This window comes from Octopus sinensis, linkage group LG5, assembly GCF_006345805.1.
Source record: "Octopus sinensis linkage group LG5, ASM634580v1, whole genome shotgun sequence".
Taxonomy (NCBI): domain Eukaryota; kingdom Metazoa; phylum Mollusca; class Cephalopoda; order Octopoda; family Octopodidae; genus Octopus; species Octopus sinensis.
In genome coordinates this window covers 15,112,558-15,132,395 of record NC_043001.1, presented here as the reverse complement: position 1 = coordinate 15,132,395, position 19,838 = coordinate 15,112,558, and the positions used below count along the sequence as shown (strand labels likewise).

General features: G+C 36.9%; 1 protein-coding gene across 1 annotated transcript in view; it reads left to right on the top strand.

Annotated features, from left to right (window-relative positions):
- Positions 1-19,838, top strand: part of LOC118763576 (heat shock factor 2-binding protein-like) — a 342,154-nt gene that overhangs the window by 267,224 nt on the left and 55,092 nt on the right. Inside the window, exon 6 of the mRNA XM_036503167.1 lies at positions 2,778-2,910. Within this exon, the coding sequence (XP_036359060.1) occupies positions 2,778-2,910 (133 nt within the window). The remainder of the gene's footprint in view (positions 1-2,777; positions 2,911-19,838) is intronic.

Sequence of the window (19,838 nt, the reverse complement as noted above, 5' to 3'; positions counted from 1 at the left end):
CCCCCCATTATCGGCACTACCATCAACACCATCATTGCTCACCCTTAAACACCATCAGCGGCAACATCACTACCATCATCATAATCACCATCATAGAGAGTGGTAGACTTAATTTGTTACCTGGGCTAATATCAGTGCTCAGGGTTGGAGTTCATTCCATTCTAAGCATTCAGACCTGGTTTCTAGTTTGAAGTTAACTACTTCTTTCTTTCCCAACAGTCTTGAAGGGCCTGAAGACGGTCATTATCACTGCTCTCACTTACTTGGATGTCATCATCATCATCATTGTTTAACATCTGTTTTCCATGCTAGCATGGGTTGGATGGTTCAACCGGGGTCTGGGAAGCCAGGAGGCTACACCAGGCTCCAGTCTGATCTGGCAGTGTTTCTACAGCTGGATGCCCTTCCTAACGCCAACAAAAATAAATGTATATATAAATTCACACACACACACACATACTAGGTTGAGTCAAAAAATTTTTTTCTGGATTTTCCTTGATGATATTTAGCAACTTGTATCTCCATGTTATATCATTAATTTGAGACAACTCATTATCCAATTATTGCTGAATTGTTTACTCGTTCTTTTACAGCTTTCATAATGAGTAGCAAATAAAAAAAAAAATTGCAAGTAGAACCATTTTACGCTACCTGTGGGAAAATGGACTAAGTGCACAGGCAGCAGCAAAAGAAGTTAATGATGTAGAAAGGTCCAGGAACTGCTAACGATTTTGTGGCATAAAATTGGTTCAGACATTTCAAAGAAGGTGACACCAGCCTCAAAGACAAACCAAGGTCAGGGAGACCTCCTGTTGTGGAAGATGTGGCCTTGCTTGGAATGGTTGAACAACAGTCAAGCACAGACACTTGTACATTGGCAGTAGAATTTGATCCTTCAAAGCTCCATCTGTCAACCACTTATGAACAGACGCTGTTGAGAAGCTCTTCATGAACTGATCAATGATCAGGTTCTATGCTGTGTGAACATTTGCAAACAACTACTAGCAAATCCTCACAATGCTCATTTTTGGCATCAAAATGTAACTGAGGATGAAAAATGGATCTATTTTTGTAATTCTAATAAGAAAAATCAGTGACTTCATTCTGACCAGGCTTTAGAATTTGTTGTCAAACAAGGGTCATTTGAACAGGTCATATTGTATGCTTTGTGGAATTTTGAGAGGGTGTTGCACTTTGAGCTTGTCCCAGATGGTCAAGTTGTGAATGCTAACCTTTGTGCTCAACAACTGCAGTGAGTATATGATGGTTAGAAAACCCACTATACAGTATTGGTCAATTGAAGATCTGCACTCCTACAGCATGACAATACCCCAGTACACACTGCCAATGTGGCCAAGCACAAACTTGAGGAACTTGAGAGACTGGAAATGTGGCCTCACTCTGCCTATAATTCAATCCTTGCACCATCAGATTACCACTGTTTCCGATCCATGGCTCATATCCTGCCTAGACAGACGTTCAGCAATGTGGATGAGGTTGGCAATAGATGCAAGGAGTTTTCTGCCCCTAAATCAGCCAAATGGTATAAGAGTAGAATTGAGCTTCTGGCACAATGATGGCAACAGACAATAGAATATGATTGGATACATTTTGAGGACTAAACATGTTTCATATGTAATTTGAGCTATTAATTAGTTTAAAATATGAAAAACTTTGGCCTCAACCTGGCACACACACACACACACACAAGGTAGTAGTAATACTGCCTCAATTGCATACACTAGATTTTTGTGCAGCTGGCCAGCCACTCACAACATCAATGAACCTTAACCCTTTTGATACCAACCCACCTGAAACCGCCTCTGGCTCTGTAGTACAAATGTCTTGTTTTCATAAATTTTGTATTAAAATCTTCCTCCAAACCTTAGTCACAATTTATGTTTCTAACACTAGCTGAATGATAACTAAGTTATTTTACTAAATTCTTTGTTATATTTAAAATTAATTGAAAGAAACAGAGAGCTTCTCAACAGAAATATGGTAACAAAAGGGTTTTCACTTTCCTGTATCAGAGTTGAAAACTTCTCATCTGAGCACGTCACTGGCTTTCAGTATGCACCATTAAAAAGCCCTCAAAGGCCAAAATGCACCTGGCTTTCTCACTGGTCACTGCAGGGATGAATTTTCATCTGCTGATATTTATAGTGTTTTTAACACATATCCATAAGAGACATTATCTCCAAACACATAGCACAGTAACTGGCATATTGACAGTGTGTGTATATTAAGTATGATACACAGATGGAGATATACATACCTCTCCTGTGCAGTTACTACAGAAATTGTTCCAAATTTATATCAAAACATAAATTGAAATTGAATGAGAAAAGTAATTTCAAGTTATATTTTCATACACACATACATACATAGTGTGTGCATACATACACACACACACATATATATATTTGATAAAAAAACATTATCATCACTAATTTAAGACTAAAAAAGAAAATGCAAAAAAAAACAGGACCCGCCTCCAAGAGACTATCGAATTATCTGTGAAATAAATGTGATATTTATTGAGGTTGAAGTATTAGTTTCTAGTAGTAAAACATATATAGCCTAATTTAACAGAGATGACAAGCATACTGTAGTGTAACTAGTAATGTGGTTGCCTGAAATATGATAGAAGCTAGGTTTGAATCCCGTCGGAGGGGGTGGTATATTTTTTCTAGCTTAGATTAGCGCTTATGATGTCTTTTAATCTTAGTCATTTATTTATAATTTGTTTGTTTATTTACAATTTTATATTTCAGAATAAAGTAAATGAATTTTTATTGCTTGTGCAAGGGACTCTGGAAAGTTTTCTTACCGCATACAAAGAAGATTGGCCTCAGGAGAAAACCGATGAAGAACATTTCATCTTAGCTATGTGTGGTATTATAACTAGTAAGTATGAAAAATATGTCTTATTTGTACATTCTTTTACTTGTTTCAGTCACTGGGCTGTGGCCATGCTGGGGTATTGCATTGATCACATGAAAATCAGAATGTTACGAGCAGTGCTTAATATCTCTTGGAGGGAGAACCTAACAAAACAATGGTTATTTGGGATTGTACCAACTTTCTCATCAACCATCCAAGAGCGGCCACTACTGAAGAAGTAAAGAAGAACTTATGAGTAATGTGTTACTGTGGACACCAAATCATGGTACCACAATGGCTGAAAGACCACGGAAGACCTATATACAACAGCTTGTAGAAGATGTTGGATACCAAGTTGAAGACCTAAAAACACTAGTGAAAGATCCGGAGGGACGGAGACAGATAGTCAGGTTGGCCCAGGAAATCAACCTGACTGGATGAGGCCTTGATAAAAAGCCAAAAAAACATGAAAATATGTGAATACAGACAATTCAGCAGTTTTCTGATTTTTTTTCTATTGCCATCATCATCATCATCATCGTTTAACGTCCGTTTTCCATGCTAGCATGGGTTGGACGATTTTGACTGAGGGCTGGCGAACCAGATGGCTGCACCAGGCTCCAATCTTGATCTGGCAGAGTTTCTACAGCTGGATGCCCTTCCTAACGCCAACCACTCCGAGAGTGTAGTAGGTGCTTTTTATGTGCCACCGGCATGGGGGCCAGTCAGGCGGTACTGGCAACGACTTCGCTTGAATCTTTTTACACATGCCACCAGCACAGGTGTGGTTTAATTTGCTGGAAATACTGGCTTAACCCTTTAGCATTTAAACAAGCCGTATCTGACCCAAATAATCTACCTGTTCTATGTTCAAACCAACCAGATCTGGCCTATCACAGCTATCCTACAATGTCATTCTAGGAATAAACTTTTACATCATCGACATCTCAAAGCTATGAGATAATACATGTTTAATTCAAAACAACGTGATATAAATAAGCATTACATTTGGCAGAGTATTCTGAATGCTCAAAGGTTAAAGTTTGCAGATGACTTACCTTATCAGGTAGATTGTTGTTGTTGTTGTTTAACCCCAGGTCATCTCTGTTGGAGCATATCTGTTATCGAAGCTGTGGCCATCCTTTATTACTTTTGACATAATATATCTAATACTATATTATCCAATAAGCAGCTTCCTTTTTAAAGATTGGTGAAATCTGAAAGTTGGATTTTAATAGGTCAAGTGACCTATTTAGGTGTAGGAGTGGCTGTGTGGTAAGTAGCTTGCTTACGAACCAGATGGTTCCAGGTTCAGTCCCACTGCATGGCACCTTGGGCAAGTGTCTTCTACTATAGCCTCAGGCCGACCAAAACCTTGTGAGTGGATTTGGTAGACGGAAACTGAAAGAAGCCTGTTGTATATATGTATATATATATGTGTGTGTGTATATGTTTGTGTATCTGTGTTTGTCCCCCCAACATTGCTTGACAACCGATGCTGGTGTGTTTATGTCCCCGTAACTTAGCGGTTCAGCAAAAGAGATCGATAGAATAAGTACTAGGCTTTAAAAGAATAAGTCCTGGGATCGATTTGCTCGACTAAAAAAGGTGGTGCTCCAGCATGGCCACAGTCAATTGACTGAAACAAGTAAAAGAATAAAGAATGACCATACAGAGGCTCCTGTCAGGGCTACATTGGTTTAATGTTTTAAATACTCTGAACCACAAAAGAAATGTGATTTTTTTCAAATGTCATTTTTATATAATAAATTCGGAAAATTTATTTCAGGCATGTAAGTATAAATATTCCAAAACATGATGGTTTATGGCTAAGAGACAAATTGCAGGTAACCTTTCAACTTTCCCTGAAATGTGATGCCAAATTTCAGCTGCATGGAATGCTGTGGGTGGCAGTCTCAAACAATTGTCATGAAAACTGAAATGCATGTGCATCTCGTGGAGATTATGGGTCTAAAAATCGGACACATCAGGTATGACCTGATTGTCAGTTGTGCAGAGAGAGCAAGCTATCAGCCAATTGCAAGCAGGGCAGTGTACCCTGGTTGTTGCGAAAGCTTACAATGTCCATGTCAGCACCATCTAATGCCTGCAACAGCAATACAACAACACCAACAGCACTGCAGACCATGCCCACCTCAGTAGCATTACTTTGCATCACTTGCAAACTTATACGTTCTATAATCATCGAAGTGCAACAACCTCCACAATAACCAGCCTTCAATATGATTTTCCATTCCTAGGTTAATTGGAAATGTAGGTTGCTGTGGGACTCATAAACCTTCTCGGTAGTTCAATTATTTGGTGAGAAAAATACCACCAAAGCAACTTAAACCATCCAAAGGATGGGTGTGTTTGCTAGTATACATATATATATATATATATATATATATACACAATGGACTTCTTTCAGTTTCCGTCTACTAGATCCACTCACATATATATATATACACAATGGACTTCTTTCAGTTTCCGTCTACTAGATCCACTCACAAGGCCTTGGTCGGCCCAAGGCTATAATGGAAGACACTTGCCCAAGGTGCCATGCAGTGGGATTGAACGCAGAACCACATGGTTGAGAAGCAAGCTTCTTACCACACAGCCACTCCTGCACCTGAGATTTATCTTTTACTTGTTTCAGTGATTGAACTGCAGCCAAATATATATATATATATATATATATATATATATCCACACATACAGACACACGCACACATATTTGTGTCTACCCTTGTCTTGACATTATGATGGTTACAAATGTGCACAACCATCATCTTGCTTGGGAACAGGTAAGGGTTGGTGACAGAAAGGGTCTCTGGCCATAGAAAATCCTCAACAGGTTCCATCTGTTCCATTAAGGCATGGAATAGTGGATGTTAAATGATGATGATGATGATGGTGATGGAAAAGGACTTATTGACTTAATGTAGTGGAGATAAATTACATCTGGAAACGGGAGACAATATGGCCACAAATAACTTCAATGAATCCATCAAAAAGCTCATATACAAGAGAACTGGAAAAGAGAAGCAAAGTAAGGTGAGGTCGAAGTCACTGGCAAAACTACAAATACATATTTGTCTTGATGTTGTATCACAGACATAATTCATGATGATCTCAGTAAGTGAACTGACGGTACATGTATATGTCTGTTTTATTCATAATGGTGGATTAAGAGAAGGAGCGAAACAATATTTCATGCAGTTATATTTATGACAGAAGGATATTTTACTTAACGGTGTAATGTAATTTCAATGAAAGATTACTATTGTAGTTTGTTTGTGGAAAGCTTTGTATGGTATATATATTTCATCTTCTGTATTTTGTTTCCCCAACTGACTGCCGGCTACAGGCAAGGCTGTTAACTTCATTAAAGCCAAGCCTTTCAAACGCATCTTTTTCTTTTTTTTCTTTTTCTTAACACATTATCAGGAAAATCAAGAACAATGCCTGTCAAAAGCTATTTGCATCTTGTTAAACTATTAAGCAACTCCTTGCTAAAAAGTACAGTTTTCTTCTACATGGCATATTTGAAAAATTAACGTGAATACAATTTTAAGTGTGAGATTCTGGATCGTTTACATGTAAACAAGCAATAAGTTCGTTTGTAAGAAAGCCTGACATATATCAGAGTAATATTAGTTGCAAATAATTGACAGAATTTACCCATTTAGATAAGATCTAGTGTAATCTTTCAGATAGCGACTTTCTCATTCATATAAATCACCCCTTTTCTCTGACGAGATGGGGGAAGAGATTTTCAAATCTACCCAACACAGCCATTTAAACATACAAGGTTATTATTGTTCATATTTTTTTTTCTTACTAATAACATCATCAACAGAGACAACAGTATGCACAGTTATAATTATTCAGATAGCATAGCTGCTGTTTGATTGACAAATCGATTTGTACTTATTGATGTGTTTGTGAAAACATGATCCATGAAAAGGGATGTATATCGTACCCTCTACAAATGACTTTTTCCACCTATAAAAATAAATAAACTTGTTTTGATGACATTTCAAAAAGTTTATGTTGTCAAATGCACATGTTGTCTTATCAGTTACTTTTTATTTAAAACTTTCAGTGTTGAGCTAATGAAAGAGCCTTTACATGGTTATCTAGCCTGCTAACAGTAACAGCTAAATATTCCTCAAAACCACATCACTTTGCTTTTAAAAATGTATATTAGTTAAAGAGGTTTGGATCCACTAATCTTGAAAAACAAAATAAAATTGCTTTAATGCCTTTGATAATGGGTCTACTCAATAAGGGCTGAGCTCTTACTAAACAACAGCAACAAACCCTTTCTCTCTCATGTGTATATACTTCAATCTGAATTTGTTGAGCCTAAGGGATTAGAGTCCCATAACATCACGAAACTAGAGAACTTATGATCATATTGGACTGTCTCAATATCAGAGAATTAACAAGTATGTTTATCCTTGATAGTGCTGAAGTTATTAGGTATAATGTATTCAACACAAAATCTATATACTACCCAAACTCTGATTGCATGCTTGCTTGTGTGCTTGTCGTTATTAAAAGCTTCACTTTCATCTTCATTTGAAAGCATAGATTCCAAGTTACTTCTTCTGTCCAGTGTTATCTTGGTCTACAACATATAGGATAATTCTATTTAGGTGAATTAAATCTGAGAATATCACCTCAGAGAAAAAGAGCAGCCAGCAAGCAGAGTATGTCAGACAAAATGTTTGGCAGCATTTCTCCTGGTTTAAATTCTGCTGAGGCCAAATTTGTTTTTCCTCCTTTTGAGATTAATAAAATACATACCAGTCAACTACTGGGGTCGTAATCAATTAGCCCCATCTTCTAAAATTCCAAGCTTTTTGCCTATAATATAATTATCTCATATGAATTAAATCAGAGAATATTATCTCAAAATGTAATCATTTTTGGAAAATGATTATTAAATATTATTTAAACAAATGTAAGATATCATATTAACTTTGAATATATTTATCTAATTTAGCCCCAACTGGGCAGATCTGTGATTAATGGCATTCCAGCCATGGCCATCCTATTCTTTTCTAAGATATTGCATATATTATAGAACTATATCCAATGTGATTCTCCTTTTTTGAAACATTAGGGTATCATTTGTGGGAGATTTGACTGTTGTTTCTTACAGTTGAAGTGATAATGAAGAGCCTCACTCTTTTGCTTGTACCAGTTGTTGTAACTTTTCTATTGAATTCATTTAAACTGTAGTCATGCTGGAGCATTTCCTTGGTGGGTTTCAATTGAATAAACTGACTCCAGTACTTTCTCTTTTAAGTCCTGTACTTATTGTTGGTCTTTAGCTAAACTGCTAAGTTACCAGGGACAAACCAACACCAGTTGTCACATGGTGTGTGTGTGTACTGTAGTCTATTGAAAAACATTTATATCAGTTAATTAAATCAATCCCAGTATTTGATTGGTACTTTATTTTATTGGCCCCGGAGGCATGAAAAACAAATTTTACTTAGGCAGTATTTGAACTCAGAATGAAGATCTGATGAACCGCACTGCAATAATGACCAGAAGTTGCACATTTCATTAGGCAGTGGAGGTTATAATGTTTGCTTGTCCACACTAGAATAAGTTAGCAGGTAACAAATCATAACACATGCATCTACTTCGATATTATTATAGATAATGCTCTGAATTGTTTTGTTTTTCCTAGTGTTGGTATGTGTGTGTTTTTATCTTCCACTATTCCATTCTGCCTTCTAAGATGCTTATATTTTGACTTGAAACTTCGGGTATCATCTCAAACTTCCTAATTTTGCTTTTAAAAATGACAAGAAATTATATGACCTAGAAGCATTTTCTTAACTCCTGGTAATTCCCAATCTATAATGAATTGATTTTTGACAAAATTTCTCCAAATTTGATTTTGTTGGTAATCTTGTTCCTGTAATTTTGAGCAGGAACTGTGAACATTTACAGTTCTTGCCAATTGTAAGATTTTTTCTTTGAACTTTATAAAAGCTAATAATTATATTAATCATTCTAGGTGTTATGTTTACTCTCAATCAATTTTAAAACCTTTGAAAAAGAAAATAGAATATGAAATTATTTTTGCTTAAGGTATCATCTCATAGGATAAGGTAATGGTTATAAATGGCTTTGGAATATATTTTTGGAAGGTAAGAAGCTCTTAATTAGACTAGAAATAAGACAAAGGGGATAAAGGTGGGAATGTCTCAACTGGATAAGGTAGGAAATGTATTTATAGAACTATTGGAATAGGTGGAAAAAGCAGGAATATAAATTAAGGAAAGAACGAATCGGTGAAAGCGATTAATGAAAACAACAATTGTTATTTCTAGAATAACAAAGGATTCTTTGGAACTAGCAGGAATAATATTTTTGTTTTGTTTAGTGTTGTTTACACAAAAGCTTCCTCTGAATAGCTGCAATAAATAAATGTTTTAGACGTTTGTGAATATCCTTTTAGATGATGTATTAGGTACATTCAGCCGTAGATGTTCCCGAGGAAGATTAACTCTTATTCCATAAAAGTTCAGGGACGAAATTTTGGTAATTTTATTGGTTATTTCCAATACATATCTTTTGCTAGGGAATGAGGAAATAGAAAAATATTGGCAGACCTCTTCATTTCTCACTGGTAAATATATCTATTGTACAGTTCCTCATCTAGCTACTTGCTGTTGTTGCTTGTTCCTCGTTTTCTTCTATTCTTTTGAGTGTCTCTCTTAAACTTTGATGGCTCTATCTATTGTACTATTCTACCATCATGTCATCTTCCCACTGGCTGGAACCTTGCTCCATTCACAGAGCTGAATGTCTCATAGATGCTCCCAGTTGTCTGCTATAAGTGAACTGTAATCTTAAGCATTGTCAACAGCAATGTGCTTGAGAGCATTGCTCTTCAACCTTTCAATCTTCAAAAACTTCTGGCACTTTCTAATAAATATTTTTTACTCATTCATTTAAAATATCTCTTTCTAGAATCTAAATTAATTCATAAATCATAAAACAGAAACCAAAAGCTAAACTTTTGAAACGGTTAATATTTTACCGTTTAAATCAGTTAAGAAACAGATAAGTAACTCATTTAGTGCATATTACTATAATAGCTGCTAGATAATTATTATTATCATGTTCTGATGGATTGTACTTACACCATGCACTTTCTCATTTATTTTCCTTTGTCAGAAAACATGCACCTGCTTCTAACTTTAATCTTCAGCTTAGACTTAATTGGCATTTTTTAAAAAGCTTTTTGATAGTAACTGTTCTGTATTCTTCTGTATACCAAACTTTGAAATTGGATACCTACATACGTAAAAATACTATGGACTAACACATCTAGGAACTCTAAGTTATTACACAACACTTACATTACTTTCTTTGCTCATATAAGAATTCAGAGTGTCCTACGTAGGAGTAGAGGTAAACAGACAGTAAAAAAATGTTGGCTGTTAAAAGTTTGTGAACGCATTTTGTTTGTTTCAATATCAATTCTTATAGACTAATTAAAGAGATGTGTAAAGGACAGCATATTAGCAGAATTGTTAGAACATTTGACTAGAATGTATTTTGCTATGTGTTCTGACTCCTGTGCTCTGAGTTCAAACCCTACCAATGGTTAACTTTTATCTCAGTTGGTTGACACTTCTTGATGCAGTATTTTACAGCTGGATGCCCTTTATGATGCTAACTGTTATTTGTTTTCAACAAAGCGAGATAAACTGGTCTTCACTCCTCAAACTGCAGAACATACAATTTATGCAGAACATAGACAAATGTCACTTCTGCCCCAGCAGTGTTTATCTGAAGAACACACAAACAAATCTACACTCATTTACATATGTGCCACAAGCTGCTGTGCAGTTTCCTTCTGCCAAATTTCACTCCTATGGCACTGCTCAACCCAAGTCTATTGTAGAAGCTAATTGCTCAAGGCGGCGAGCTGGCAGAAACATTAGCATGCCAAGCGAAATGCTTAGCGGTATTTTGTCTGCCGTTATGTTCTGAGTTCAAATTCCACCAAGGTCAACTTTGCCTTTCATCCTTTCATGGTCGATGTAATTGACTTAATCTCTTTGTCTGCCCTTGTTTGTCCCCTCTATGTTTAGCCCCTTGTGGGCAATAAAGAAATAAGAAGCTAATTGCTCAAAGTGCCTTACATTGAGATTAAATCTGGACTCATATGGTTGCAGAACAAAGTACCTAACCACACAGCCAAGCCTGTTCCTATGACCATACTAACGAACTAGCAGAATCGTTAGCATGCCAGGCGAAATGCTTAGCAGTATTTTGTCTGCCGCTACGCTCTGAGTTCAAATTCCACTGAGGTCGACTTTGCCTTTCATCCTTTCAGTATAATCGACTTAAACCCTTTGTCTGTCCTTGTTTGTCCCCTCTATGTTTAATCCCCTGTGGACAATAAAGAAATAAATACATTGTGTTTATGTCATTTCTTCAGTAGAGACATTTCTTTCTCTGATTGTCGTGAACGTAATACAGTTCTATATTTAAGAGATGAGGAATTATGTACATTATTTACATTCGACAGATATTTGTCCTCATTTTGTTTGTTGCCAATTACACTATATGCTCATGGCCATATGGTGTAGTGGTTAAGAGCGCAGGCTACCAACCCCAAGATTCTGAGTTCGATTCCAAGCAGTGACCTGAACAATAACAATAATGATAATAATAACAAAAATAATAACATTGAAAAATACCTTAGGAATGAGAACTCAGGTTCGAAATTTCCCTTAGACACCTGAAGAAGGCTGGAGGGTATATCAGCCGAAACATTGTGTTAACAACAAACAAGATGTAGTGAACTTATGGCAACTTTTTTCAGCCATTTGTGAATGGTCTTACATGTGGTTTCCAATTATCTAACAAATTATCAAATATTTGTGAGATTAATTAGACAAGATTTTTGAGGAATTGTTTTCTTTTCATAAACCAGGTTCCATCCACTTTAAATGATTGGCACTTCTTTATACAGCTGAAGTCATCCATATGCAACACACGACCAAACCATCGTAGTCTTCTTCTCTCTTCCATGCGACATCTGATTCATCTTATGCCTAACTTTTCTTTCAACTCATTTGCATTTTGTTGTACATGCACACTGATGTTGCACGCCATCAGAGTATACTAGCTTCACCTTCTCCAGTCTTCACCTGTCTTCTGCATGTCTCAAATCCATGGAACATAGCCATTCATACACAAAAGATTAAAGTTAGAAGCAAGTGCATGTTTTCTGACTTGTAATTAGCTTGCTTACCAACCATATGGTTCCAGGTTCAGTTCCACTGCGTGGCACCTTGAGCAAGTGTCTTCTACTATAGCCTCAGGCCAGCCAAAGCCTTGTGAGTGGATTTGGTTTGGTTGATAGAAACTGAAAGAAGCCAGTTGTATATATATATATATATATATATATATATATATATATATATATATATATATATATATATGTATGTATGTATGTGTGTGTATATGTTTGTGTGTCTGTGTTTGTCCCCCCACCATCACTTGACAAATGATGTTGGTATGTTTATGTCCCCATAACTTAGTAGTTCAGCAAAAGAGATCAATAGGATAAGTACTACACTTACAAAGAATAAGTCCTGGGGTTGATTTATTCAACTAAAGGCAGTGCTCCAGCATGGCCACAGTCAAATGACTGAAACAAGGAAAAGAGAGAGTAAGGAGTACATAATAATTTTGTTTTGGCATCATGATACTAATACTTGTTAGAACTCAATACACATATGCTTTAGAATAAAGCATTAGGTGAGTCCAACACACAACATAAATTATTGAGTGACAAGGGAACAGAAATTAACTTCATTAGCTTTTTTGTGGTATAGAAGATGCACAAAAACTTAACTCTGAGTGCACTGCTTCTTGTAGCAGTATACTAGCTGTAAACTAATGAAGTTGATTACCCAATTCCTTGTCATTCAATAATACACACATATATGTATATATTACACACACACACACACATATGTATGTATGTATTTGTCTTCTAAGATACAACAATTTAAATAACACCATTATTCTTTTTGTATCTCATAAAAATGATACTATGTTCCTTAATATTATTATTGTTGTTTAACCTCCAAGTTGGTTCTGATTACACAAACCTATTATTAAAGGCACACATGACTGTACTGTCCTTTTTTTCTCTCCGGAATAATGTACCCCATATTTATTCTTTATTGCCCACAAGGGGCTAAACATAGAGGGAACAAACAAGGACAGACAAAAGGATTAAGTTGATTACATCGACCCCAGTACATGATCCAATTTATTTATTCTTTTAAGATGGTGTACAGGGCTGGTATTTCTTGCAGGCTGAGTAACCATATAGAGGTTTTTTTATTGGCTCGCTATTCTTGATGTCAAGGCCACAGTAAATTCTATCTCCAAACAGTTAAATATTAACTGGGTAATATGCTGTTTTTTTCATATATGAATGTAGTACTGATTATTTTCCTGGGAGCAGTGGAAAGTTCCAAGGGGGAATTGAAGAAAAGTGGGGTGATAATGGTGTGGCAATTCATGTAAAAACAACAAAATAATGGGTTCATTGGGTTAAATTTTATTTGTGAAATACAATTGCTTTGAATTTGCTTCAGAAGGGGTCTAAGTTTGTGATAGTTATTTGGGGTGGAAGGGGGTGCTAGGAATGTGGTTTGGGTGTCAAGGGGGTGGCAGCCCGGAGAAGTTTGGGAACCCCTGCTATAATTAGTAAACGATGTTCTTTTGAAGTTGATTGTGTGTATAAGGTAAGAATTGTCATACTGGCCAATACCAGTGCCCCCTGACTGGCACGTAAAAAGGACTATTTGAGGGTGGAAAATGCCAGTGCTGGCTGACTGGCACCCGTGCCAGTGGCACGTAAAAAGCAACATTCAAGCATAATTGATGCCAGTGCTACCTGATTGGCACGCATCCATGTCAGTGGCACATAAAAAGCACTACTCAAGCATGGCCAACGCCAGTGCCATTTGACTGGCTCCCATGCCAGTGGCACATAAAAAGCACCCGTTACATTCTTGGAGTGGTTGGCTGTAGAAATCTTGCTTCATCAGATTGGAGCCTGGTGCAGCTTCTCAGCTTGCCAGTCCTCAGTCAAACCATCCAACCCATGCCAGCATGGAAAGCAGACATTAAACAATGATGATGATGGTATTGTAAGGTAAACTGAGCTATTTTCAAAACTTCAACCAAGAATTGCTGGGGGACGTACACTTCAGTGTACCTGTGTTACTTACAGTTTGTCTTAATTAGTAGATTAAAGTGGAATCTGCCATTTTGCCTTCAGTTGGACTATCTTACCTTACTGTTCTTTGTATCTTCATTTATTCTGTTCTTCGAATACTGTGTACACTTAACTACCCTTTTCCCCACTCAGATTTGGTTGAATATTTCTGCATGTACACACACCCGTACACACACACACACACACACTTGTTTCCTTTTTTTTTATTCTTTTCCACCAAATAATAGCAGTTTTTAAGTTGGAAGATGTATTATCATTCCAATATTTTCCTTTCATCTAATGAACTCTATAAGCTCACTTTCATTGGCATATAAAACACATACTATCCATACATAATACAAAAATACTTCACACTAACAGAGCAATGCCACTAATGTGAACTTAACAGCAATTGAGACTGCCCAGGTTCAATTTTAGGTTGCTAACTATCAATCTCTTACAAACTGACACATTCCTAAAATGTTCGGGGTTAAACATCACATTGATATACTGCAGGCAAACTTTTTCTAATCTTTCATTAATATATGACTCAGCTCCTGTCAGAAAGATCATTTCAGCAATACTTGACAGTCTATGAGAAATAACTCAATCTCAATTAATTTAACTCAATAATGATATATTTTTACACCTTGTCATTCTTTGAATATTGATCCTTTCTCTGTTTTTTTTATCACCTTTTGCATTTTATTTGAATTTTTTTTATCCTAGCTGTTATTTTATTTCTTTCATTCTTTTTCTTTTCCTATGCGCTTTTTAAGAAAGCTTTCCATTTCTTTTACTGTTTTCATTTGTCTTAACGATCGTTAGCACGCTGGACAAAATGCTTAGTGGTATCTCACCTGTCGCTTGGGTTCAAATTCTGCTGAGGTCAACTTTGCCTTTCATCCTTTTGGAGCCAATAAATCAAGTATCAGTGACTCACTGGGGTCGATGTAATTGACTAGTTCCCTCCCCTCAAATTCCAGGCCTTGTGCCCTATGGTAGAAAGGATTCGTCAAGTTTTAACTCTAAGAGTTAATCTAGATGTAGTCATACTTAATGGTTTCAAATTTTGGCAGACAGGCAACAATTTTAGGGGAGTGACCCTAGTGTTCAATTGGTGCTTATTTTACTGACCCCGAAAAGATGAAAGGTAAAGTCAGTCTCAGTGAAATTTGAACTCAGGACATAAAAAGTTAGAAGAAATATTTTTTTCTACTCTAGGCTCAAGGCCTGAAATTTGGGGGGAGGGGTCGGTTGATTAGATTGCCTCCAGTATGCAACTGGTACTTAATTTATCAACCCCAAATGGATGAAAGGCAAAGTTGACCTCAGCAGAATTTGAACTCAGAACATAAAGACAGACAAAATACCACTAAGCATTTCACCTAGCATGCTAACGTTTCTGCCAGCTCGCCACCTTAGAGTTGGAAGAAATATTGCTGAGCACTTTGTCCAACTCTAACAATTCTTTCAGCTCACCATCTTAGTATCATGCTTAATAATGGTTCATCTTTTCTATGAACTAATTAGAAAATTGAGAAATGTATTTAAAATAGTATTCTTGGTATATATTTATATTTTGATTGTAGAAAGTTCCCATAAACTTTTGTGTGTGTGTTGCATTTTCAGGCATTTATTTTATTTTATTGGACTTCATGTTTTGTATAACAAAACCCATTTTTAAGAGTTCAACATTTTTGAGCTATAAACAAGAGAAATAAGAATAAAAAAAGAAATTTGAAAGAATGAGCTTAAGTAAAAGGATCTGTAAATGAATATGGCAATGCCAAATGATGTTAGTTGTTGGCAGTTATCACAAAAAACTAACAGTATCAGTTAAATACAGAATGGAAGCTAGTAGGAATTTATTTTCATGAAATTAATGAAAATTATGTCTTAGGAAAGAGATTAAACTGCATCCAGTAGTGAGGCTTCAACTTGGAACATTATTTACATTCGACGGATATTTGTCCTCATCTTGTTTGTTGTTAACACAACATTTCGGCTGATATACCCTCCAGCCTTCTTCAGGTGTCTTGTGGAAATTTCGAACCTGGTTTCTCATTCCTAAAGTATTTTTCAATGTTACTTTTATTATTATTATTATTATTATTAGTGTTCAGGTCACTGCATTGAATCGAACTCGGAATCTTGTGGTTAGTAGCCCGCACTCTTAACCGCTATGCCCATGTGCCCATGGGCATAGATTCCGAGTTCAATTCTAAGCAGTGACCTGAACACTAACAATAATAATAATAATAATAATAACATCGAAAAAATACCCTAGGAACGAGAACCCAGGTTCGAAGTTTCCACAAGATACTTGAAGAAGGCTGGAGGGTATATCATCTGAAATGTTGTGTTAGCAACAAACAAGATGAGGACAAATATCCTGTAAATAATGTACATAATTCCTCATCTCTTAAGTATAGAATTGTATTCAACTTGGGAGTTCAGGAGTTTGAGGAAGGATGGAATTAGTATTTAGTCACCACTACTCCCAGATTTGCTTTGGCCTTAGCACTATCTGTCAAGAGCCTCGATTATGGGTCAAAAAGCAGAAGATGACTCAGTGACTGAGGCATACTGGACTTGGAGAAGGACTGGCCCCTAAATATACCTGACAGGCCCACTAGTGTGTGGATAAGCTTTGATGTTGTGAATCATTTCCTGCTGCCTAAGGATTAAATAGACTTTGTGCCTCAGGGAACCTGCAGAGTAAACCAAATAAACTGGTTGAAATCTGCATCTTTCCTTGAAGAATCTTGAATTGTCAGACTCTGGCATGGAGATCCATGATCACCAACACTTGTAGGCATCGTACAGAGAGAGAGAGAGAGAGAGCAAAAAGGTGTGCTACAGTTATGATCTTATATGATGAGAGATATGAAACCAAAACTTGAGGGGTGTGGGGAGTACAGGTTGACTCAAGAATGGACAGCGGTCAGTTCTCTTAATAGCAGTGATCCTATGTTTTCTTGTAACGTAAGATCGGTCTACCTACAGACCTAGTAACCCCTAGCAAGCTCTCCGTAGAGTATGTCCTTGGGGATTCTGCCATCTTTCATACGGCTAACATGCCCAAGCCATCTCATACGTCTTTGTGTGAGGAGTGCAAACATGCTTGGTATTCCTGCTTGCCTGAGGACATCTTTGTTGGGGATATGATTCTGCCATTTGATGCGGAGGATTTTTTAGCAGGAAATGTATCAGGACATGAAATATAAAAGCCGGACTAGACTACTTTATGCGCAACTCCATTGTCTCCCGAGACAGTAAGGATGCCAACCATGTTTTCTTATTTGAGTGGCATTTTAATGCAGTTCTGGAAGGAGAGTTTGTGATAGTGTTCAATTTGCGATAGTTAAGGTTTAGGTTACTGTCACTAGAGTTTTTGTCTCTTTATAAAATGGTTGCCTGTTTGAAGCATGTATATAAAATGTCTTGCAGTATGGCAGGGAAACATGGACAGTTAATGCAAATATTCTCAAGCAATGGAAACAGGTTGAGTGCAGCCAGTTGGTTTGTCAAATGTGTTATGTTAATTAACTTACCAGGAAGTTTAAGTACAAGAGACTTTAATATGACATCAGGAAGCAAAAACAGCAGGTGATGTATGTGGTTGAGTTAACCACATTGATATTGACATATAATTTGATTGAATAATGCAATCTGAGTGAAAGAGTTTTGTAAGTTGATAGTTGAAAGTAATTACAATCAGTAATGTAACTTGAGTTTGTGTTTCCCAAGGCAGTCTCTGAGTTTGTCTCCACCCCACCCTGTCAAAAGACAAAAGCACACAGTAATACATATATAAAATACTACTCCAAAAATAAGCCAGCCGAAGTGGACTGCACTCTTTTTAGTTATTCTTGTGCTTTTGGTAGAGGAGTTAGGAAAACCTAAAAGGAATTGCTTAGAAGGTTGTTTCCCAGGTGATATACTACTCGAAGAGATGTGAAGTATACTGTCTTTTTCTTTTATTCTTTTACTTGTTTCAGTCATTTGACTGTGACCATGCTGGAGCACCACCTTTTTTAGTCGAGCAAATTGACCCCAGGACTTACTCTTTGTAAGCCTAGTACTTATTCTATCAGTCTCTTTTTGCCTAACTGCTAAGTTACGGGGATGTAAACACACCAGCATTGCATGTCAAGCAATGTTGGTGGGGGACAAACACAGACACACAAACACACACACACACACATATACATATATACATATACATATATACGACAGGTTTCTTTCAGTTTCTGTCTACCAAATCCACTCACAAGGCTTTGGTCGGCCCAAGGCTGTAGTAGAAGACACTTGCCCAAGCTGCCACGCAGTGGGACTGAACACAGAACCATGTGGTTGGTAAGCAAGCTCATGTATGTGTGGAACATACATGGCACACTCTCTCTCTCACACACATGCACACACACACGTCCATTTCATATACACGTTCGTACATCTTTCACTTTCTCCTCTCTTTTACTTTAAAACAATTTACAGAAATTAATGAACAAAACCAACTGATCCAGATGACAGTTCTGAGAGTCAAAGCGAAAGATCACCCCAAGGGAATACCATTATAAAAAATTTTTCGAGTGCATTCAACGTATCTCGGCTCCAAAGATTTGGCTACTATTCCTAGCATGCCCTGCTACCACATAACAGTTATTTGCGATCAGGGACCCGAAATACCTGTTACATGGTAGCAGGGCTTGCAAGAAATAGCAGCCAAATCTTTCCTTTTCTGGGGAAAGGAGCCATTTACACGTGATTTCGATGTCACATTCATTGAAAGCATGTGAAATAACCTAGAAAAGAAAAAATCCCACAAAACAAAACTCCGTTGCTGGGAAACTCAGACTTTCCAGGTGACCCAACGGGTCACAAGTAATCTAGTATTAAATAATATTCTCAGTGTTCGTTGTGATAACAGTGAGAAGTTTGGATATTTATGAAGTAAGATGAGATGGACTATGACTAAGCTGCTAAAATTTTGGCAAAATATCCAAAACTATTAGGTATCTTGATATAACGGCTTATTACATTGGAAAATAAGGTAAGCAGAGAAGCCAGCTATTTCAGTGTTATTAATGCAGATATTTTAAACTATTTATAAAGCAATTAAATAACTGATGAGCAGTGTGAACAAAGGAGTGGAAATTAACAGCTGAAGCTAGTTCAATCCAGGCATTAGAGAGTAGTTCTCTTATCAGCATGTAAGCCATTATCATAGAAAGAAGAATAACGAGGCCTCCTCTCAGTTTCTCATTCGGTGCTTACCATTCAAATTTACTAGGAAAGGATGAGCTAACGGAACCTCCAGATGGCTACTTGGTATGCTAGAAATAGCAGCCAAAGTTTCCTTAAGCCATACCCTAGTATTTTCACAAAAGGGTACACTGGATAATACAGAAACGATGTGATGTCATGGCTTGGAAGTCTTTCATCATGTTTGCTCTCTCAATGCTGATTTGGGACTGTTTCTGCCTCTCTGTCACACTCTAATCTTCCATCATCTGACACAAGATCACCTCCCCCAATGTCCCCTTTTTGTCTTACAAAGTCACTTGATGACCACACCAGTGCAGGTGCCACTTAAAAAGTACCCAGTCCACACTGTAAAGTGGTTGGCATTTGGAAGGGAATCCAGCTGTAAAAACCATGC